Source organism: Fonsecaea monophora (genome assembly GCF_001642475.1).
Source record: "Fonsecaea monophora strain CBS 269.37 chromosome Unknown Scaff33, whole genome shotgun sequence".
NCBI lineage: Eukaryota > Fungi > Ascomycota > Eurotiomycetes > Chaetothyriales > Herpotrichiellaceae > Fonsecaea > Fonsecaea monophora.
The window spans coordinates 1-23,345 of record NW_019173964.1 but is presented as its reverse complement, the minus strand read 5'-3'; the positions used below and the strand labels follow the sequence as shown (position 1 = coordinate 23,345).

General features: G+C 52.3%; 6 protein-coding genes across 6 annotated transcripts; 2 read left to right on the top strand and 4 right to left on the bottom strand.

Annotated features, from left to right (window-relative positions):
- Positions 1–433: 433 nt before the first annotated feature.
- On the bottom strand, positions 434–2,677 carry AYO21_05294 (hypothetical protein; the record flags this gene model as incomplete). Its single annotated transcript, XM_022655264.1, has 1 exon — positions 434–2,677. One exon carries the CDS (start codon positions 2,675–2,677, stop codon positions 434–436), a length of 2,244 nt encoding a protein of 747 aa, XP_022512346.1.
- A 5,683-nt stretch (positions 2,678–8,360) lies between these two features.
- On the top strand, positions 8,361–9,149 carry AYO21_05293 (hypothetical protein; the record flags this gene model as incomplete). Its single annotated transcript, XM_022655263.1, has 1 exon — positions 8,361–9,149. The coding sequence occupies one exon, from the start codon at positions 8,361–8,363 to the stop codon at positions 9,147–9,149; it is 789 nt and encodes a 262-aa protein (XP_022512345.1).
- A 5,097-nt stretch (positions 9,150–14,246) lies between these two features.
- AYO21_05292 (hypothetical protein) lies at positions 14,247–14,859 on the bottom strand (the record flags this gene model as incomplete). Its single annotated transcript, XM_022655262.1, has 2 exons — positions 14,247–14,689; positions 14,742–14,859. The coding sequence occupies 2 exons, from the start codon at positions 14,857–14,859 to the stop codon at positions 14,247–14,249; spliced, it is 561 nt and encodes a 186-aa protein (XP_022512344.1).
- Positions 14,860–16,327: 1,468 nt separating this feature from the next.
- AYO21_05291 (hypothetical protein) lies at positions 16,328–17,090 on the bottom strand (the record flags this gene model as incomplete). The annotated part of the gene is made up of 3 exons (XM_022655261.1): positions 16,328–16,547; positions 16,607–17,012; positions 17,069–17,090. The coding sequence occupies 3 exons, from the start codon at positions 17,088–17,090 to the stop codon at positions 16,328–16,330; spliced, it is 648 nt and encodes a 215-aa protein (XP_022512343.1).
- A 370-nt stretch (positions 17,091–17,460) lies between these two features.
- AYO21_05290 (eukaryotic translation initiation factor 3 subunit A) lies at positions 17,461–20,867 on the top strand (the record flags this gene model as incomplete). Its single annotated transcript, XM_022655260.1, has 3 exons — positions 17,461–17,502; positions 17,561–17,785; positions 17,844–20,867. The coding sequence occupies 3 exons, from the start codon at positions 17,461–17,463 to the stop codon at positions 20,865–20,867; spliced, it is 3,291 nt and encodes a 1,096-aa protein (XP_022512342.1).
- Positions 20,868–21,195: 328 nt separating this feature from the next.
- On the bottom strand, positions 21,196–22,663 carry AYO21_05289 (hypothetical protein; the record flags this gene model as incomplete). Its single annotated transcript, XM_022655259.1, has 2 exons — positions 21,196–22,353; positions 22,502–22,663. The coding sequence occupies 2 exons, from the start codon at positions 22,661–22,663 to the stop codon at positions 21,196–21,198; spliced, it is 1,320 nt and encodes a 439-aa protein (XP_022512341.1).
- Between the last annotated feature and the right edge of the window lie 682 nt (positions 22,664–23,345).

The following is a 23,345-nucleotide window of genomic DNA, read 5'->3' as shown; positions in this document are numbered from 1 at the left end:
CACATTACATCACTCTTGGCGTCCTCGGCGTCAACCGTTGATCGACTTATGAACAGGAATAAACAAAATACTTCTTGGTGCTTTTGTGCATATCACGCTCTGCAATCGAGTCTGCCACTCGAGAGAGCTTTTTTGATATTGTGGGGACCATGCTGATGGTCATGTCACATATTTACAACGCAAGATGCGCCTCCCGCGACATGCGCCGGTGCTATGCATAAAATGCCCCTTGGATCCCAAAACCGTGCTTTGTGAAAAATGATATGCTGGCTGTGCGATAACCCTTGTTGCTCCCACCCAATCCCATCATCAATTCGTCATATTCGAGCGCTAAGCCGCACCGATATATGTTCAAAAAAAGCTCTAAGTGAGCCGAGGGGAAATGGTCGACAAGTAAAACAATATATGTGTAAAAGGGTGGACTTGAAGGGAATCAAAGTGAAAGTACCAGCTGAGTCTGTTGCCCGATGCCGTAGCCTTTTGTTCGCTCAGCACATTCTAGACCCAGCTCTTTCATGCGCTCCGCTCCACGACCAGGAACCGGTTTCCGTTCAGACTGTTCCTTGGCTGCTTTACGACAATGTTGACGCCAGTATTTTTCTTTGCGCTTTTGACGTTTCTTTTCAAGCCCGGCAACAATGTCAACGGGGCCACGAACGTGCATGTCTGGACGGAATGGTTCCTCAAGAGCGGGCGTGACAGCTCCAGACGCAATATTGGAGATGGAAGGACTGCCAATGTGGAAGTTTTTGAAGAATGGATTAGGAGTATCAGGGAGGGACGCTGTCCGTTCCATGCCAGGACGTTGAGCAAGACCTCTTGGGTTGATCCTGGTCCGGATACCAGCGTTTGTCGGCGACCCACGAGGAGAACGCAGCTTAGCTTGCGGAAAGGGTGACCTCAGTCGAGTGGGAGAATGCCCAAACAATTTTCGAGGTGGTGGTGATCGTGCAACGGCATGCCTCGGCGGCGGCACGCGGTGGATGCTGCGACCGACTCTTCCGCCGAATGCAGTGTGAGGTGGAGAGGGTGAATGAGCGATTGGCATGGTAAACGACGCCTTCCGGCGTCCATGATGCTCCTCGTCGAAGTCTGCAAACCCGTCCTTGAGCCATCGCGGGCCCTCGGAGCTGTGTTGCGACTCGTCGACCTCTTCATCGTCACTGTTTTCTTCGTTGTCTTCTGGATCAGTCGTCGGGAAGCTCGGATCTATATCTTGTGGGATGGGGATGTGCTTCTCTCGCTTCTTTTGCTCGCGGCATGAGATGTACGCGGCCTCCAACGGACGATCCTCGTCAAGAGTTCCGCAGACAAAGTCGGTGCTGTCGGGCAACTCTGGTGTGCCGGGTCTCATCTTCGGCACTTTGAAGGCGTTGTTATTGCGACGTCTTCCAACTTGCCTCATCATTGAGTGAAGGGGAGGCGTACTCGATCGAATCAAAGACTCGACGGAACTTGCCTCGGATTGTCGACGGGCGCTGAAGTGGCTGATGTTGAGATGGTCACTGCTCATGCCCGCACCGGTGTTCGAAGGCGCCCAGAATCTATATTCGGAGCCGCCGTCGCTCTCTTCGTCGGAGCTAGCGAAGCCTCCTTCGTCGTCAGATTCATTGCCACCATCGGTACCATCATCGGAAGGAGCGAAATCATCCTCATTGTCATTGTATTCATCCTCAGATGCATTTCCGAGTTCCTCCTGTTCTCGTTCTTCCTCCTCCGCCTCCTCTTCGGCTTCACGACCAATTTGCCGGATGCGGTTTTCCTTTTTCATGCAATCATCAAAAGTGAGCTTCTCCTTGTGGACATCTGGCTTGTCAACCCATGCGTCGGTCTCATCCTGAGATGCTGCAAATTCGTGAAAGGCTGCCTTTGGGGAGGGTGGGGTGAGTCTGAATTTCTCGGGACTAGCTACTCTAGTCGTGTCGGTGGAGTGGCCGGAGAGGTCGACAGATTCTGAGGTGGATTTGCGCCTGAAGGGAGCAGGAGACGGGCGCCGTGCGTTCTTTGCTTCAGCCCGTAGCTTGGCGGGGGAGCTTTTCATCTCGTTTGTGCTCGTTCGAGAGGGGCAAGCGAAGGTGAGTGCACACTTCCGCTTGGGGGGCTCGGGTTGTCCAGCTGACGGCTTTTGCTTGCTTAATGCCTCGCTTTCTTTGCTCTTCTCAGAATCCGTGCCCCCACAAGCAAACATGATGCAACGCTTGCGGCCCAGCGTCTTCTCAACCGCGGCTTCGCCAACTTCTGCCACTGCTTCCCTTTCGTCCTTCGTCACCGGGGCGATAAGCACCTTGGAGCCTGTTTTCTTGAAGTTGAGGAGGGTGCCGAAGCGCCCTGAGGGAGGTGGTGGACTGGGCGTCGCCGACGATGACTGGCTGGAGTCCCCATCACTCGTCAACTCGGCAGTCGACGGCATGCTCGCTGTACTATGGGAGGAAGTCGTCGATAGCCCTCGGTCGGCAAATCTATGAGAATCATCTTCGTGCTTGGATTCCGCCAGAATGGCTCGAGTCAAAAGAGACTCGCGGCGAGGATTGGGAGGAGCGGGAGATCGATGGTAGGCTGCCTCTCGCGTTGGGACGACGGTCAATGGGGATACGTGGTCGTCCGGTGGTTCATCAGCGTCCGCACTGAGCTCGTCGTCACCGAGAGGAACTGTGGGGGCGTTTGATAGACTAAACATTTTGAGTAAACTCTGCATGGCTGAACCTCTTCGGGTGGCGTCCATCTGGTGTTTCTGGTGATGTGCCATCTGAATTGCAGCCAGGAGTGACAAAGCAAGTGATGTAAAGGTATTGAAGAAGAATGCAGGAACTTTTTCCCACAGCCCGACACAGATGGCGATCAAGTTCAGGCAAGAACGCTACCAACACCAGTAGCCGAATGGCACTGTTTGGTTGGTGAAGGAAATGATTTTATGTTGGCCCACAGGGACCGCCGCTGTTATAAATTCGACTTGGACATTGTGTGAAGATAAAAAGTCAATTCCTCTGAACACCAGCAGAGTGGTAGAGCGTGAACCGGAGAGTCTTTGGAGGGGAGAGTGCGGCGCGACAGGTGGCGTTCTGCGGTGACTGCTGCGTCTCAGGACTTTTGCGAGAGCGTAATTTCGAGAGACAGGAGATCTGGAAGGTGTCAATAAGATGCGAGTATATGAGTTGGCATGAAACAGATTGCTTACGAGAAGCGAGTATGGTCAAGAGACCGAAGGTGCTGGATGAGAGGAGCAGTAGGAAGAAGACGGATGGAGGATGGCGAGGACGGGAAGTGGGAGTGGGTGGTAGTAATCGTAGGTGGTGTGCTTGTAGGGAGCAGTCGGGATGCGGGAGTGGAGAGGGAAAATTTGGAGAGGAAGAATAATGAACAAAGGACGACGGTGAAGAGGAAAATGGGTGAAAGATGAGGGAAAATCGCGGGCAGCCGGAATAGCAGCAAGCGAGAGAGGGTGGCAGAGTGTGGCAGAGGGATGCCACCAATTATGGCACCAATGGTACCCGGAATGGGATGGTTTGGATGGCAAGAAAAGAGAAAAATTTGGAGAAGGAAAAAGATTTGTGAGCAGAGGCAGAGAGAGAAGTAGTTAGTAAGAAGCCAGAGACCAGCGAACACACATAAACAAAACTCAGCGACGCAGCCATTCAGCCAGAAGATGCCAGGCCAAACGAGACCCAGTTTGGGGGGGAGGAGGGGGTTGCCTAGCCAGTCAACAGTCAACGGATTTCAGCCATTAGGTGTGTTGTTTGGACGGGTTCCAGTTGGACTGCTCATTGTTGGTTTTCCCCTAGGTACCCAGATGACCCCGCTATTAGGTACTCCGTAGGTCACTAAGGCGCCTAAGGAGGTAAAGAGTCTGCCCTGGGTTGCAATTTTAACTCGTTCCTCCTTACTGGTAAACTCTTTTCTCAGTGCCCGTAGTTGTAAGTCCTGGGTACAAAAGTCGACACCTGCGGGCAGGTGGCTACCCCCTTAGCCACCTTTTCCCGTGCTTTGAAAAGAGGCCAACAAAATCCATCTCATCCACACAGCCCACCATCTGCCGCCTACCACCCACCGCTCACTCAACTATCGAGCACCGACCACCGTACCACTAACTCTCAAACGGCAACTCGTCGAGATCTCGGACCTGGATCCCTCGAGGTTGATCAATTCCTCTCGGCGGCAAAGGGCCAAAAAGACGCCCGAAGCTAGCCTGCCGTCTCCAGCAGTCCTGCACTTGAAACCGCCCACTTTGACTTGGATTTTCAGACGGGATCTCCTCAACCAGCAGGTTGGCCCTCGGTTTCTATTAGGGTTTTCGCCTCCCGAACTACTCGTATCCCACTTGGTGGTCCCTGCGACCTTGTGCGTTGGTGAAATTGCGCCCCTCCACAGACGGGTAGCGATCGGTGTAAAATAACACAATACTAATGCAAAGAGCAAGAGAGGATTAAAGGGAAACAATGACAGAACTACTGCAGGGTACTTGATCAAAACCAGTCCGTCATGCTCTCTGGAGTACATAGGATCGAGGAACCAACAAGTCCCAGTACACCGCCTCGGTACCATTGTACACGCGGAGACATGCTTTGCTTCCTATACAGGCACAGGCTCCAATGCCCTTGTGCTAATTTTATATGGGTTTGTGTCCCTCACAGCCCATTGTTGATCCCGCCGCATGGGCAGCCAGGAACCAGAGAGAAAACCCTGGTGCCACTTCGATCGACATGGTCATCTGTCGCCACGGTCAGCTCGTTGCACTGGTGGTGACATTCATCTGTGACATCTGGCAACATGATTGCCAAGGTGACCATTTCCGGGTGTGCCTTTTTCGATGGGGGCAGCTCCCGTGGACCGTGGACCCTGATAGTTCGTGAGTCGTAACTTGTTCCTAGGTCCTGCAGGCATTATGACCGGGATATTTCGCCGTCTTGACGCAATATGACAGCATACTTCTCGAATTCTGGCGCGTCATCTAAACTCTCATCCAACAAGAACGCGTTGTCATTTCCAGGTCTTTATTTGTTTGGTACTTGAATCAAACCTTTTCGCCCACCATGAACTGCCGCTGGTCAAACGGCGTCTGCCCTCCCGAAATCAGGTTCTTGGATCTGCTACATCATTGACCACTTGACCTGCGATCGCTTTGCAGCATATTCGTTATTGCCGAACCGCTTGACTGGTTCGTGATGGAAGAGAAGTGATCTGACGCAAGTGGGAAGTATCTTGAATCCAAGCATTACTTGACATGCAATTACGGAGTACATTGTGCGGTTTCGTGGGTTGGGATACCTGGTACTATCGAACTTGGTCCCAGGTATCATTGTGTTTCAACGCCCGTCATCCTTAACCTCGCCCTGCATCTGCGTTTCGATGCCCTGGGCTCCGACTTCAACGTAGGCTGAATCCCGCAGTCTCCTGTCAGCTGACATGACGTCAACCTCAATGCCTCACAAAGACGCGTACGAGGTACTCCCTGCTCTTACTCTCTTTGTACGCGTACTTGTACTCGTGGGCAACTGGAAAAATCCTCCAGGATGCTAAATCATTATGTTGTGAGATGACCTTGGCATGCTCACAGGGGAAACTGATTCCCTCGTGCCCATTTCACGGGCCGCACGGCTCGAGAGGTCTTACCGTCGAAGACATGGATGTGAGGGCTGTCTTTCAAGTGCCACCGCGTATTCCTCCAATCTCTTTCCTCCCGCGAGACCTCCAAACATGACATGATCTTCTGACGGTGCAGTACCGCATCCTGTATACTCACAGTAGTATTATTGCTGATGCTTTTCTCCACTGCTCACTTTGCTCACCAAGAGGATAGTTGCAGAGGTGTGACGGAGATCTTCGGACGCATAAGGACCAGTCAAACGCAGGCACTACCGCGTGCTACAACTCGGCAGCTTGCCCCGATATATTATTCGCAGAGATCTTTTTCTGATGTACACATCCACAGCGGTCCGCATGCGCATGAAACCAGCGACCCTTTGCACTGTCTGACGGTGAACAGGCGGGTCTGTGCCACTCTGTTCCTCAAAAGAATGATTCTAGAAGCACATGCACCGGTGACACCGAAGACAAGACAGCTGAAGCACCTGGCAACCTCAGTCATCTGGCTGACCACGGGCCCTCTCACGATGCATTCATTCTCAGCCATATTGCGTGTCGCATTCAATTCCACGTAAGAATGCGAGCTGCTGTTAGCTTGGACTACTCCCAGAGCTCGATAAAGCTATGCTGTAACGACGCAAGTAGTTTATTCATCCACATCCACAGTGTGGGGATAGCTGCATGGCCAAGCGAGCGTCCTCCACACTATTAAATCGGCAAACGAGGTCGCGGAAGCTCAAGTGAGACCACGACTGCAGATGCAAGTGCGCCGTGGGATATGAACACAATTCAGAGTACCAAATACAAATTGTCAGTGACCTTGGGCGAGTTTTTGGATCTCGAGCGGACAAAGCAGAAATGTGAATGGGCGGAGACGACAACGCACAGACCAGTGGAGCCACCGGCGGGTCTGGCCCACAGCCCCATTGAGAACGGACTTTTTACTATGAGGCATTTTCAATTAGCGAATCGCAGTGAAGAACAACTGGGTGTTGATGGAGACTAAAAGAAGGCTAATGCAACAACCACTTTGAGAAAGAAGCAACTTGTGACCACTGACCAAGTCCGCCACTCACTGACCGAGGTTTCCTTTTGCCTACCCCTCACCACACACATTCCCATTCCTTGTACGAAGAAGAAAAAACGGCGACTCGTGTTAGTGGGCTCTTGCGAGATGTAGTCTTGGCGAGTACGACGCGACATTCCAAGCTTGTACTTGTAGTTCACAACTGCTCTCGTCTTGACGATGTGTGTGCGTTTGTGCGGCGCTTACCATCTCCCAATAGAAGGCGAGCACTGCTTTGGGTATGTTGTTTTCCAGATGGAGTAACCTCTTTTTGAATTTCATTTTCCAGCAAAGCCGTAAAATGCTATCAAAAGGTCAGGGCCTGCGTCCGATATTTCGAGTCTTTTGACAATCGTCTTTCCGGGTTTCAGATGTTCCGCTTGCAACCCCGCGAATACCCCGTGCATCTTGTAACCCAAACAAGGGATCGTTGGTCATTTGCCTACGATCACTCATGGCCAGCACAAGGACAAGGTAGAAGTTGTCGTATAGCAATGCTCACGAGATCACGGCTCGCCGCATGCAGGCAGGAGTTGGCGAAACGGACGGTTCATTGCTAAGAAACTATCGCAACCCAACCGAGTAAACCTAGGAAGAGAGGTGTGGTTCACAGTGTCGTGCAAAAGGGGGTTCCGACTTCCATCACATGAGGCCCTCCCTACGCTATCTCACCGCACTTTCTCCTGGACGAGCTTCTTTTGAGAGTTTTGTCCAACGTTCCAAGACTTGCGGTCCGGGGTAAAGTGCACCGATGCCGAGCCAAAGGGGCTCCTCCCAATCTCTTGGCTTTTGATAGATCTTGAGCAAGGTCCGAGAATGATCGGCTGTCGATGAAACGGGATGAACATCAAGTCCCCAGGGTCAAGCCAGCAAGATGCTCAGGGACTCCAGGGATGATCTGGAAGCCATCTGGATCCAAAAAAAAAAAAAACAACTCAATCTGACCAGATAAAGATAAACATGAAGCCAGAATATATCGAAATGGCTTCTTGGCGCTCGGAAACTCAATTGTCCAGAGTAGCCTTGTCCTTTCACTTCTATATTTTCCAACAAGATTCCTATAATGACGAATGGATGGAGTGGTGTCGCTCAGATACGGTTGGGGTGCTCCTCGTCTGTGAATTATGTCTTACGAAGCCTCTGTGGAGTGCTGGGAAGTCCCATATAGACAAGGCCTCACTCTTGGTCCTTCCGGTCTTCCCTCCCGCCTCCATCCGACCAACTTGGTTTCGCCGTCCCTTAAATATCAACAGCTTACCTGCACTGGGTTTGATATTGGAACTTCTTCCACAATAGGAACTATCAAGCATTGAGACTGATGCAGATCACAGCTCAAGATGTCGACAAATCCATAGTGCGGACTTGGCACGGAGTCACGAATCCACGGCCGCGTAGACGAGGCTGTCTTGGAGCCTTGGCCTTTGAGGACCTGAGGAACTTTCTACTTTTCTTGCAATGACAGACGAACTGACCCATCATTAAGCCTGGAACATACAAATCTCGACGTCTGCGCCCCAGTTTTCTCGACTTTTCCCACCAGCCGCCACGATTTCTGCGGTCTGAATTGACCAGGGGCCGCGGGACATCCCGTCAAACCTCATTACAACTCCTATCAAAGAATCCAAACATACCCGAAGAGGGATCTTCCTGGTTTTGAAACAGCTTGTGAGGCAAACTCGAGGCTGCCATCTGCGATAAAAGACACTTTTTTGTGATGTCGTCTCTGGAAGAACCACTCGTGCGGCCACCAGAATCAGAAGGCGATGACCCCATCATCCACCCGTCCCTCCAGCGGTACATCCACGGACTTCCGGATTCACATACAAACTACGCACGCTTCTTCTCGGCCCTGCTCATCCCGCAACAATCCCACGAGCAGTTCTTCGTCGACTTGAAGCAGTTCCGCGAGCAACCCACCATCATCTACCTCCTCGAGCCGGGAACTTCCCAGAACTACCGCGCCGTCTCGCGGAACTTTGTCGGTTCGCGGTTCGCACACCCGTGGTGTCGAGTGCACAGCGACTTCGCCAAGGGATGGCGTGGGGCCAGCTGGGTTGGGAAATCGGGGACCCGGATCGACGAGCAGATGAAGAAGGAAGAGGAACGGTTGCACAAGCTGCTCGTCCCAATCTGGATCGCGATGAGGAGGAGGATGTTTCCCGGCGAGGACGTGGTTAGGGAGTGGATCGTCAAAGAGGACGAGCGCGAAAGGGCCGCTGCGGAGGAGAAGAAGAGGCTCAAGGCAGAACGGGCGGCGGCCCAGTCGGCGGCGCCTGATGATGCCTCGATGCGCACTCTTTCGTCAGGCACGCCGCCTGGCTATTCCGAACTCGGCTTCGCAACCACAAAGTCGACAAAGCCGTCGTCGGTGCACTCACAAGTCACGGATCCTAGCGGAGCTGCGGCCGCCTCCAAGCTGTTCCTGGGCGTGGCTGTCACGGGCTTTATCATGAGCGACAAGCGCGTCCAGAAATACGTCGAGAAGAAGATGCGCAAGAAGTGAGGGCTCTGTATTCGTCCACGCTGCTACGGACGGAGCCATTAAGCTGGATGTTGGAACTCGCTTTACTTGTCGCCTCAGCAAGGATGAGATATCAAGACGCTGACTTGGTTGGTTCCGCCCATGTGCTGTTGAACCTATGTCACTAGCATGGCCGCTGCCGCGCACGCGCCTCATGCATCTATACCCGGTTCGGTGTCTGATGAGCGGGAAATAGGGCCAGCAAAGGCTACATGATGTTTGTTCGGCTATTGAGTCCGTGGTCTGACTCTCACCTGCTTGCACACCCAACATCCCTCGGGCCGATTGGCTCGAGGGTATGCACACGACGAGGTTCGGGACCACGATGGAAGCCAGCATGGATCATGTTTTCGCAATGGCATCGTGTCGGCAAAGTGTGGCCACTTCATACTCTCTCTTCTTTCTACCCGGCCCTGCCCTGCCTTGCCAGGGTCATTGACTGTTTCGGTGTGCAGTGTGCAGACAAGGTAAAAAGGCTCGAGGACAATGTTTCAGGGGAAGTACCAGGTCTATATCAAGATGTAACAATAATATAATGGTTGTAAGAACAGGCTCATGCACCGTTTTCTGTACTCTTCTAGTGTTGTCGTTGGTTGTAACATCGTGTATAGTTTGAGGTGTATGTTTTGAAGCCTGAGCATCACTTTCCGCAGTACTTGACAGACTCCGAAGTTAGAAGACGGTTATTTATTACATGACGGATGATGGATGGTGTGCTCTCTACTTCTTCACGAGGCGTCCGATGAGGACATGGGACGTGCTGTCACCGCCTAGCGGTTGTTTTCGCTGGGCCGATGTCGATACAATGTTGCACCAGAGACTCGTGTTTTTAATTGTTTTCCACAACTTCATTCGCATCATCCACAACCACGACCTCACGCTTTCACAACTGCAGTCTGTAGGCTGCCATCCGAACTTATCTGTCGTTCTGGATGCTGTACTGCTCAAGATGGCTCTTTCTGCTATCTAACACGCATATAAAATGATCCTGCTTCGGTCAACGCTTGGTCTGCTAGACCAGCAGTGCTCACTACACGACCTGGCTGCTTCGGCTAGCATGCAGTGTCCGTCGTACTACGCCCAGTCCACCGCTCTCTGATGCGTCCAGCCGTGCGAGTATCGCAGAAAATTCGCATCTTAGACCTACAGCACATTGGAAAAGAGCTGCTTCTTAAGGCCGTGGAAGTATTTGAGCGGTCGGGTGGACAGACGCCCAGGGGAGACTAAACACGCTATGATGATTCAGGCACTTGAAAAAGGCCAGGCTTGCTTTTGATTCCCAAGCTCTGTTTATCAATCCATTCTGCAGGTATTGAGCCTTCACCATGCATGCATTGACCATATGCAAGCGACTTACCGGGCGTCCCTGGAAGGGCCATTCAGGGGTCGAACCGTGAGAACTTGCAGCTCATCGAGGCGGCCACCCACGACCTGCTCAATGCTCGCGACGCGAAGGAGACCCAGGCAAATTCGTTGCTCCGGCGGTAACACAGCATGGGCGTTGATCCACAGCAGCGGGTGGTTGGGACAATTGTGGCTATATTGACCTTTCGAAGACAGAGCGACGGACGACGGGTGACCCATATTCTTATCATTCTGATACTGCCGCCGCTGCGCCAGAGGATGATGGAAAACGTCTGAGATTCAGACGGGGAGCCCAGGTCAGGTTCCTATTGTGTCAATATGGAAATACCAAAACAGCCAATCTCAATTTCATATGGCCTTCTGAATTGAGTCCGAAAATATCCAACGCTTTGTTTTTTTTGCGACAAGAATTCATCGTCGAGAGGAAGTATCTGCAACGCGTCAAGCAACATACCTTCGCGACTAACGACGATAGACGCAGCTGATCAACACCCTCTAGCTGGGAAAACCGCTTCGGCTCTTCCTGGAAGAAATTGGTCGTGAACAACCCCCTTGAAACCCCCTTGGGTACGTACGGCTTTTTGTGTTTTCCAACCACAAACGAATACACTCTTGACTGCGACGTGCCTGAACAGCATGCCTGGCGGTGCTGACGGGTTCATGGAGCACATCGCTGAATACCACAAGCGGAGTCCGCGCTCCTTGATTGCGCTCCTATGATGCTGAGTCTGTCACGCGGTGCGATAGTGACCATGGTTGAGGCTTCTTGTCGTTTAGACCGGCCGCCTCTCGACCATGACCATGACTCGGGCCCCCGTCTACTCGACCTCAAAGCCTGGCTGATGAAATGGAAACAGATCTGCCCTGTTAGCAATTGGCGTGAGCTTGCTCTCAACCTTGACTGTGTCGGAAATGCAGGACCACGACGGTACATCTAGCAGCCATGAAAGTCATCTTTTGCGGGCCATCTATTCGATGCATGAAGACCATGACTTCTCACAGTCATAGTCCGCTCAGGATATACCACATGGTGGAACTCCGATATGCGAGGCTGAGGAAATGACGGGGCACATGAGCGGTACGGCGCGATCTGATGGGTGATCACAATTGATGCTGTGTGCTCCCGAGTCTCAGTATGGGATACAATTGGCGGAAAACTATGGATTTCATATCCAATGTCGTCTTACTGACACTCGCGCCGGACATGACTGACCTGTTCAAGATATATCGCTTAGACAAACAGGGCCAGCATCTAATATACGGGCGCTTCCAAGACTGGTCTGCGGTGAGTCTCAGCAAGGAAACGCAAAGGACGTTACAGACTTTGGAAATCGAGGGTACTGCAATGTCTGGACCCCGGAACTTCTGTCTAGACTTCTTTCGACGATCATCTTGCCAACAAAGTCACATTGACGGCACTCCTGAGCAAGGCAGAGGAACGGGGGTACCCATTCATGTTGTACTGTGCTGCTGACCCAAGAATCGCGGGTATTAGCTAGACTCACAAGCTCCACGAAAAAGCCAAGCTATCCACTCGGTGATTTTGGACGATAGAAGCCACGGGAAGGATACGTGCACAGATTTTGCAACTTCATGAGCGGGTGTGAGAACTTCAGCCGCAGAGGACGGTGGTGATCATGGCTTTTTCGATCCCTGTCTCTATTCTGACGAGTGTCTTCTGTACAATCCTGTCCAAGCCTTTTACTCACCGATAGCAGGTATCACCTTTGGTGCATACACAGCACGGCAATCATGGCACCCCTGCCGGTGTCAGGACCCTCGCAAACGGAGACACCGGGACAGTTTTTTGGACCACGATGCCGCTGTACCCATGCAAATCAGCGGCATCGGGCTGAACAGAATCCTCTTTCAGAGAGGATGCCAGCCGTGTTGTGACAGTCAAATAACCAAGAAACCTCGAGGCCCCGAATCTGCAGACTTCTTCTTCCTGGGACGTTGTGCTGACGAGTCCTCCCTTGCTGGGTTTTCGTCGAAGCTGAAATTCTTGCCCATGTCGTCATCGCTGGTCAATTGATAACTGAGTAGGTATTTGTGAGGAGTAAACTAAGTGGGACGGTGACAGCGATATATCCATCCTCTCAATGGTGTAGGGGTGGGTGTGCTCTGATCCAAGCACGCAGTCATGTGGCTGTATGTATGCTTACAATGTATGTTGACAAGGCATTCTCGATTCTGTTCTGAACCCCCCTCGCAGTCTCAACAACTCGTGGTGTTTGTATGTAGTCGATATGCCTCCATATTCTATCGGCCTTGCCCCTCGAAGGAGAGAGCTTTGACCGCCGTGCTTCAACAAGGAACTCTTCTTGCGGGGACTTTGAATGGGGCTTTCTTCAGGAAGTCAGTTCACTATCGCAGAATGAACATCATTTTGAAAACTCCTGCACGGACGATTATTGACTTTCAGAATGGCCCCTGGGAGTCCTCTGACAAGGTCAGGACCGGCGATGAGGTCAACCTTGGATAGAGCTGCGATTGGTCATGTCTTTCCTCACCCGGTATTCGAGTCTTCAGGACGTAACATGGACGCTTAGAGGTAGTCACATTGAGAGTCAGGGCATGGCCTTGCGCTCTTTTCTCGACTGTTCAGCTGTGTTGATGGGGGAAGATGAATGGTCATGTCACGTCAAACGGGGAGGGAGGTAATGGGACGGATATGTGGTGACAAAGAATGATTCCATACACAAGCGAGAGGGAGAGGGAGAGGGAGAGACAGATGCCTTTGAAGTCCCCATGTCCCACACGCCCACGTTCCTCACTAATCTTGGTGAAAAATGGCCTTTCAAGCTGATCCCGAGCGCGAGAGCATGTTCAGCACCCACCTCTATCGACGTACTTTATCTTCCCAGCTTCCTTGGATTTTCTGTCAGCGCCTCACGCCGAAAATGCCAATCGTTGAGCGTCAAGACCGAATGTTCTGAGGCGACAGTCGTCCACCTGGCCCACGTCTACTTCGAGCCATCCGAACCTCGACAAGTTTGCCCACTTCGCCGTCGTCGAGGATTTTGGGTTGGTGGAGGAGCCTCTTGAGTCGTCGGCCGGCACATCCGTGGCAGCCAGATCTTCAACCATTGGCAGGACACCCAACAGCTTCTAGATCGAGAGAGATGGCGAAAGGCAGTGACGTGGATCAAGTATCCCCAACCAGAAAAAGGGTCGTTGCTGGCCTTATCTCCGTCTGGGGTCCCCGAGTCCCCCAGGGATTAGGCGTGGTTGGAACGAAGTTGTCGCTTTCTTGAAGAGAGCTCGATTGGGTGGCTCAAGCTACCCACTTACAGTTCCCTAACGTGGTTGTCCCTGAAGATAGACTCGGAAATGGGAGTGCAAATGGGCTACAAGAGCTAGCACTGTTCAAAGGTCAGACATGGTGGACTTTGGACGTCAATGGGTTGAGGGAGGTGGACATCAATTGTGATGAGAGTAATATACCTATAGTTGTTCAATGACTCAGCCATTGGATGGCTCGAGCCTTTTGTCTTCCCGTCCACATTCACGATTTCAGAGGGAAAAAGCAGTATCTTGATTACCTTGTTATGTCGCCGTGCGTAGATCAATTCACACGCTGTTCAAGGCTCGTGAGCTCCGAGATACCCAACCAAAGGTTCAGGCTAGAGATAATTGACAACGCCGGTCTCATGTAGAAGAAGGAGTTTGCAACACGTGTGGTGTGCCTCCGAGGCCACCAGACCCAATGTATTACTTGCAATCCTCACATTCTTTCTTCGTTTCTTGCTGGGTCGGGTCGACATTGTCATCTGGCTTGGGCTCAGACTTGCCAGTCTCTACCTGGGCTTGTTGGGAGCTCCCCTTTCTCAAGCTCCGGTCGATATGCCCGAGATCTCTGCCCGGGTCGAGAATATTTCGAACTCGGTTCTTCAGCTCTTTGGTCTCTGGAAAGCCGCCTTCGCTCTTGCGGTCCCATATCACCGTATCAGTGGTTTGGATCCCTTGCTCCGTTGATCCTGTTGAAGTAGCAGTTCCGTCACTGGAAGTGTTGTTGACGACGTTTGTTGTTGTGAGCGTGACGGTGAACAATCCCCCCGTCGACGGAATCAGAGCAATCTCGCCAATGCTGGTGCTGAATGTCTGAAGTAATTCCTGAGCATACTGTAGGGAAGGATTGTCAGTGGCGGTCAAAGCTAAATTGGAAGAGTCGTGATGTTGGATAGATCCCAGTTTCATTGCTCATACGAGTCACGGCCAGGGTATCGACACTCACGTAAGCAGCCCTCAAGTTCCATTTACATTGTGTACAGAATGCGATCGCGATACGCGGCACTTTGACCAGTGAGGAAGCTTCGGTTGCCATGGTCGGTTGTGGTGGTAGGAGCGTAACGGAAACTGCGGGTTGTGTTGACGTGTTTCAAGGAGACGGACTTTATGCAGACATCAGGGGTTTGAGGATCGATTTGCTGCGGGACACTTGAGCTCGGGTACGGGTTCGGAGGCAGCCACCTTCAGGATACTGGACGAGTTGTTCGGTATATGCGGTTGATAGCTCGCTAGAAAGAAGGTCGCGTGTAATATGAGATCGGTCAATGGCCGCCTTGATCGATGATTATCGTCAAGTCAGGGGCTTTCGACAAGCTGGAGAATTTCCACAGAACGAGGTGACAGGTGGAGCTTGACACACTGATGCGGTTCAATGCAGATAGAATACGTACTCAGTACGAGGTACGGGTAGATCATCACCTCCGATATAACGGTAGAGTAGATCCCGTACTTGTTCGGAGAATTTCCCAGCAATCGTGGAGGGGAAGGAGAGTCCACAGTTGCTGCTCCAAGTGTCAGATACAACTGTCACACACAAACTTGTCAATCCCCTCGATTTCGAATGCTTCCTCATTGAAACCCAACCGGATGCCCTCGTTTGCCCTCTCAGCCGATAGGCAACTAGTTCCCCAGCAACTCGGTTGCAAAGTGCTCAATCATTTTAGCAGAGGAGAGAAGACCCCAAATTTAGTTACATACCCGGGCCACATGCGACGTGTTGGGATTTCTGACTCGGTTATTGGGAACATGGTTTCTAAGCGATGAGAAATAGGGAAGGTCGCCTGCATTTCCGAAGCAAAAAGGGGTTATCCTGGAGTCGTTGTTTGGGCACAGCGGTGTGCCCTGGTGCTAGGGGCAAGGGATCCCTGGGTAAGCGGGAAATCCCCAATCTTGTACACCCAAAGCGGGATTGGGTGGCCATATTTTGCCATAGACGAGGTTGAACCGTGTTGGATGGAGCTATTGCCGTCCATAGCATCGTCTACAGGGCATTGAAAAAAAAAGTGCCCAAAAGACCGATTGATCGTGTGGTAGATTCGATAAGCAGGAATCACGCTCTTGTTGCGGTGAGGAGCTTTATTCCCAGCAAGGATGAACAGTAAAAGCATGGTTGTGGAATTGACTTGAATTGGATTGCACTCAGGTAGCCTCCTACATAATCCTCAATGGAAAAACCCATTGTCGAAGTTGTCGACAGGACGAAGAGAAGCTGAATCTGTAACCAAGCACAAGGCGCAGCGCAACGTACATTAATACTCCGTGCTGCCTCTCCCGTTGTGGGTTGACATAAAAACCTGTTGCGATGTTGCGTGACTCTGACAATTGTGAACGCCTTCTTGCGCCGAATGCTTTTTGACTCGATCAATATGATACCACACCTCTCTTTGAGTGCTCCGTTGTGTCCCTTTTGTGACCCAATCCGAACAGCTTCAACAAAACTCGATTACATGACAGTGCAACACCCTTCACTACCTCCACTCTGTGGATTGTATGGATCTTCCTTCCTATCCACCTGTCCCCAGACCGACGGTACCATGTAATCTCGTGTTTGGTTGCAGTAGTTGATCAGGCTGTGGCGGCCAAACATGGTTAGTGGACGACCCTTGCTTTCGAACCACGCAGAGCTTGGAACTCTGCAAAACGTACCTCATGGATGCTTCTGCGACTTTGACACGAGGCCTCTCGAGATCTTCCTTGAGACGCGAATTCAGTTCTTGAAGCCGCCTAAGTTTAAGATCTGCCATGCTTTGTTTTTTGGACTTGGCATCGCCCCCATCCCGCACCGCATATGCAGCTGGCATGTTGGGTTCTTGCAGGAAAAGAATTCGTGGCGGTCGAAGAGGAAGGCGTGGTAGTCAAGGACGCAGGTGACGTCGAAGTCGCTGGCAAGAGCAGGACGTTCGAAATAGCCGGCGGGGATTGCGGTGTAGTTCTTGGTAGGGATACGTTGAGTGACTCGACGAAGGGTGGGAGTTGCGCGACGAACAACGGTTGGGCGTGGGGCTTCCGGCTCTTGTGCCTTCTCCTCGGGCTTCTCTTTGGCAATTTCGTTGTCAAAGTGTTCAGCCCACTGAGCCTGCAAGTTGTCGATGGCGCGGATCTCCTTGTGTTGATGGTGGTAGGAACGAGAGGAGCGATCGAGGACACGCTGGTCAGGATGGTAGCCTCGGCGAACGAGTTCTTTCTTGCCTGCGAGAAGATGGAATTAATAGGGATTGATTAGCAGGGGGAACTTAAACTGCTACCTTCCGGAAGAAGAGACGCCATATTGTTTTGGGGTAAGCGTGATGAGTGCGGTGGTGCAAAAGAACAGCTTGCGAAGTGCGTTTGTTTGGGTACACGTGACGAGACGTGAGGGAAAAAAATACGGTGACGCATTGGAAGACAATTTATATTCAGGAGGTGTCGCTCGGGGAAACAATGGTCCGGCAGAATCAGTGCCAAGCTGCACAACACAGGGCAGTGCGATTTCGACCACTTTTGACATCGTCACTAAGGCTCCTGTCGGCAATCATTCAGTCACAAGTCCATCTCTAGGACAGACTCATCGGCCATCTGGGTAGAGTCTTGAGAGATATCATTTGCTTGATCGTCTCTTCCCTCATCTCTCTTGTGACTCAACCAGCCGACAATCAAGATGCCTCCGCCACCCCATATCAGGCCTGAGAATGTGCTCAGGGTAAGGCAAAAATCCCTTTCAATTCCTGTCGCGCACAATGACTGACAGAACCCTTCAGCGAGCGCAAGAGCTCATCGCCGTCGACCAAACCCAAGCCGCTCTCAACGTCCTCCATGAACATGTCACCTCCAAACGTTCCCGGAATAGTCCCATCTCCTCCTTGGAGCCTGTTATGCTCCTTTTTGTCGAGTTGTGTGTCGATCTGAGAAAGGGAAAATCTGCAAAAGATGGACTTTACCAATACAAGAACATTGCGCAAAACACAAACGTGGGAACGATTGAGGTATGATGAATTACAACCCCGACGCCTATTGTTGTCTAATACATGCTGACCACTGCAGTTGGTTTTGAAAAAATTCATTGAGCTCGCCGAACAAAAGGTTCAGGAGGCTCAGGCCAAGGCCGATCAGGTCCAGTCGTCGCTTGAGTCAGCAGCAACTGCCACGGACCTGAATGTCGAAGACCTTGAAGCTACTGAAACCCCTGAGACTATCCTGCTCGCCACTGTCTCTGGCGAACAATCCAAAGATCGAACGGACCGAGCTATTGTTACGCCATGGCTCAAGTTTCTCTGGGAGACGTATCGCACGGTCCTGGAAATTCTCAAGAACAATGCTCGACTGGAGGTCATGTACCAGGGCACCGCTCATCAAGCATTCGATTTTTGTCTCAAGTACACACGAAAGACCGAGTTCCGTCGCCTTTGCGAACTCCTGCGAAACCATGTGCAGAATGCTGCCAAGTATTCCTCCCAGATGCATGCTATCAATCTGAATGAACCCGACACCCTGCAGCGTCATCTCGAGACACGTTTTCGGCAGTTGAACGTGGCAGATGAACTTGAGTTGTGGCAGGAGGCTTTCCGTAGTGTCGAAGATATTCACATGCTTCTTACACTATCCAAGCGACCGGCAAAGAACGTCATGATGGCCAACTACTACGAGAAACTCACAAAGATCTTCCTCGTCAGTGACAACTTTTTGTTCCACGCCGCCGCATGGAACAAGTATTACAACCTGCTACGACAGTCAGCAACTGCGGTTGCATCTGGTCAGTCTCCTAAGCGTGACAACCCTGTTGTCACCGAAGACTCTTTGACCAAAGCTGCCTCTTTTGTATTGCTCTCTGCGCTGGCAATCCCCGTCATCAGCACGTCTCGTTCGCGGGGCGCTTTGGTTGATGTCGATGAGGCGCGGAAGAACAAGAACAATCGCCTGACCAACCTCCTCAGCATGCCATTTGCTCCAACAAGGGCTGGACTCTTCAAGGACGCACTCAGCAAAGGTTTGCTCAAGCGTGTTCGACCGGAAATTCGAGACCTCTACAACATCCTTGAGGTTGATTTCCATCCTCTCTCGATCTGCAAGAAGATTTCTCCCATCCTGGCTCAGATTGGCTCTGACCCCGAGATGGAGAAGTATGTCCTTCCCCTGCAGCAAGTCATTCTCACCCGCCTCTTTCAACAACTCTCACAAGTCTACGAATCAGTGGAGCTGAGCTTCGTGACCCGGCTCGCTCAATTCCCTGCGCCATTTGAGGTAACTCCTGCCATGATTGAGAAGTTTATCATGAATGGTTGCAAGAAAGGCGATCTATCCATCAGACTGGACCATATTTCTGGTATCTTGGCCTTTGACTCGGACGTCTTCTCCTCGGCCAAGGCTCTACACCCGGGCAGCGCAGCGGGATCGGCAGAGAGCGAAGTTGGCTCCGTCCAAAGACTCCAGAATACTCCAGCGGAGATTGCACGATCCCAGTTGACAAGGCTGGCAAAGACTTTGCATGTGACTTGTATGTATGTCGATCCGTCTTACAATCAGGCCCGCCTAGCGGCGCGAGAAACCGCCCTCGCTCGTGCTGAGGCCGGAGCCGAACAAGAGCACCGGGAGACTCTGGAGAGACGTGTCATCATTGAGAAGAAAAAAGAAGCGGCTTCTGAAGCTTTCCAAAAGAGACAGAGAGAGGAAGAAACGCGTCGCCGTATCCGTGCCCAACAGCAGGCAGAGGCCGAGTCTCAACGTCTACGCGATGAGACTAGGGCTCGTGAGCTCAAGCGTGTTAAAGATGAACAGGCACGCATCCGACGTCAAGAAATAGAGAAACAGCTGGCCGAACTTCAAAGTGGCATGAAGATCGATCTCCACGACGTGAACATCGACGAACTTGATTCCAATCAAATTCGTTACCTCAAGTTGTCACAGCTTGAAAAGGACAAGAAAGAGAAAGATGAGCGCATCCGCATTACGGCCAAGCGTCTCGACCACCTGGAGCGTGCATTCCGCCGAGAGGAACTCAAGTACCAACAACAGGATTACGAGAAGCAGCGAGAGGAAGATATGAAGATCTACGAGCAAAACAAGCAACTCATGTTGAAGGAAGCACAGGAAAAGCATAAGGAAGGGCTCGCCCTGAAGCACCGTCTTAGCAGACTCGTGAAGGAGTATGACGCCTTCAAGAGCCAGATCACAGAGCGTCGTGCTGCCGAGTTTGAGAGGCTTCGCAAGAGAGCTGAGCGGGAGTTCGAGGAGGAGAAGCGCAAGCGCATCAAGGCTTACCATGAGGAAAAGGCCAGACAAGCTGCTGCCCAAGAAGCTGAAGAGCGCCGCATTCGTGAAGAGGAAGAGCATCGCCAGCGTGAGGAAGAGGAGAAGGCTAAAGTCGAGGAAGAAAAGAAACGTGTGGCTGCAGAGAGACGAGCGCAGGCCGAAGCCGCCAGGCTGGAACGTGAAGAGGCTGCGAGGAAACAGATGCAGCGTGAGGAAGAGGCCGCAGCGAGGCGAGCTGCCCGAAAAGCCGAACAGACAACACCCGCCCCAGCACCGTTTGCTCGCGGTCCACAGAGAGAAGCTCCTCCCATGGAGGCCCGTACTGAGTCTCAAGATGGTGCACGAACTGCACCCCGTCTCAATTTGGCTAGCAAAGCTGGTGGCGGCTGGCGCGAACGACAAGCCGCAAAGGAAGCCACCACAACTGTTGGCCAAGGACAGGCTGCTGTTGAGGCTGCGCCTTCAGCTGCACCTCCCGCTCAAGAGCCACCAGCCCGCCGCCCAGGCGGATATGTGCCACCACATCTTCGTGAAAGCGGATCTACTCGACCTACGGCAGACCATCCACCTGCTCGTGACTATCACCCGCCTGTTCGCGACCACCTTCCACCAGCGCGCAATGCGTCCGCTTCTCCCGCTAATGGCGCACCAAGTGGACGTTATGTGCCGATGCACATGAGAGATAGTGGCCGCAGTTTGTCGAGAGAAGGCGCCGGTTCTCCAGCACAGGGCAGTGGTGACGAAGCAGCGCCGAGAAAGCCTGCATCAGCAGCTCCAGGAAGGTACGTGCCTCCGAGCATGCGCAATCGCCAGCAGTGAGATGAAGGGGTTGAACGGAGCGGCAAGCAAAGGGGCTAAGGGAAAATGAGGACGTGGAGACGGTGATGGAGGTTTATTCTTGCCTAAAAGCTAGGTATCTGTAATTTAAGTCTCCAGGCATTGAGTCAGTCTTTTGCTACCAAATTGAGACGGCCACATAGTTGTATTAGCGGCGCAATCAAGACAGGGGCACACGGCCAAATTCCCATAGCAACGGGGGGGAGATTCTTTGTGGTTCGATAAGTCCAAGTGCCTTTTATGCCATTGATATCTTGTTCATCGCCCACTCCCACCCTTGGACATTCGCCATTCCGCTCTCTCCACATGATCATTGCTGTTCCCTATGTATTGGCAGCACTATCCAAAAAGCCGGGGACAGAGTAACCTCCAGCACGACCCTTCCCACGCCTGCGTCCTGGACGTCCACAACAACGCGACTCCTCCCACCGAGCCTGTCCACCTCCCTGACGAACTCGTCCACTCCGCCCCCGACGCCGAAGTAGACCCTCTTTGCGGCGACCCAGGCTCTGGGTGGTGGAGGAGGCCTCCCTATAACGGGCGCGGCCCTAAAACGACGGTAATGAGAAGCTAGGATACCGAGGACGGTTTCTGTGAACGCCTTGATCGAAGAGGGCGAGTAGACTGTCTCGGATGCCAGGATCAGCAGGTTCGTGGGTTTGGGTGAGTGTCGGTGTTGGTGGTCCGTTTCCCCGAGTGATGCCTGTGGTGACGGCGGAGATGGCGGATAAACCAGGTCCAGAAATGCCGGGCCCCATCCCCCCGATATGAATTCGAACGACATGTCGTTGGCCGTCATGTCTTGGATGGTGCGATTCACGAGGGCCTCGCCTCCCAGTTCTTCGAGGTCGAGGTCCCCATCGGTTTGGGTCCACCGGTCATCGAGTGGGTGAGGAACTCTTCCAGAAGAGACGAACAGGTAATTGAGGAGGACATTGGGAGCGGTCGCCAGCCGGAGGACATCGGCGTTGTAGTCGCACAACGTCACTTTGAGGCTCCCACCGTGCGTTGTAGGTCTCTTTCGTCTCCGGTCGAGGAACTTCTGCATGAGTGCGAGAGTCGGCACAGCGCTTCCCGCGCCGAGCTCGACGACCTCCCAGGCTTCTTGCCCCTCGTCGTCTCCGTCCTCCTGACCTTGGCCATGACCGGACACATCGGTTTCTGAGATGACGAGGGAGGCCAGATCGAGTGCGCACTCCCACGTCTTGAAGCCTCCCTCGTAGATGCCCGAGGAGAGGTCGCCGCTTTCTAGGCCGGAGAGGAGCGTTCTGGCCGTGTCCTCTTCTTCCTCTTCGGCGGACGGGTTCGCTTCGGCCATGAGTTGAGCGCGGATGTCAAACACCGAGCGACGGCATATCGACGTCACGGCTCCGTGGTCATTGGAGTTGGTGTCCCGTAGCTTCCCATCTCCTGAGGAACTAGGTATGCGCAGCGTGCTGTACGATATCTGGGATGGCAACGATACTAACTGGGAAGGAGTCGATTGGTTGTGAGTCGGGCTTTTGTCTTGGTTCTTGTTTTAAACAGTGGGGTTCTTTTTTTTTCTGGATGTGGATGACAAAAGGGCCGTAAAAGTGTTTTCAGGGCTCGCAGATCATAGAGGGACAGAAACTTACCAGTTCTTCCAGTGAGTGTTTTTTGGGCTCTACGGTGTTTTGAGGGGACTCTCTTGGGTCGGACAGTGCGCACTCGGAGATCTTGTTGGTGAGAGCCTCGTGCTCTGTGGCTTGGCCGTCGTCCTCGATGTCATCGCCGCTGAAACCAAATGAGAACGACATGGGGTATTCATCGAAAGGGCTGTCCCTCGAAATTTTTTCAAAAAAAAAAAAAAAATGACGGCAAGAAGTTTCAAAGTCTTGCGATATGAGCAGAAGTGGAGTCTAAGAGGAGGAAAATCTATATCTACCCTTTACTGTAACTCTCACCCTAGTGTCGCCGCTTTTAAAACGACTACTTCTTCAGAAAGACTTATGATACCGAAGTTTTGAAAGGTGCTCACTGATTACTTGTACTTGAGTATGGAGCGGAATATACGTTCTCTTGGGCTTTTTCTTCTCCTCCCTGCACGTTGAATTGGTTGGCCTTCCAACGCCTGACCCCGGCATTTTTCTCTGCTTTCATGACTCTTTTTGTTTTGTGGAGTACTGGTCCTTCTTATGCGCGCCCACCGCAACAGCTTCTCCAAGCACAGGGGCTGTTGTGATCAGTCGAGTTGGCTGAGCTTGTCAAAGTACGGCGGTTACCCTTACAACCAGGAGCGCCAGCCAAGCCCCTTGTCGAGATCACCCGTCATGTTATCCTTTTGACACGCCCCCACCCTTCTCAAGGTCCAAGTGCTTTTCCACAGGACCACCCGTCCCTTATAACACTCCTACCCCTCCCGACAACCAACCCGTGTCAAACATCGTTGTCTCCCACACCACAACACAACAACAACAAACCCACCACCACCACACTCAC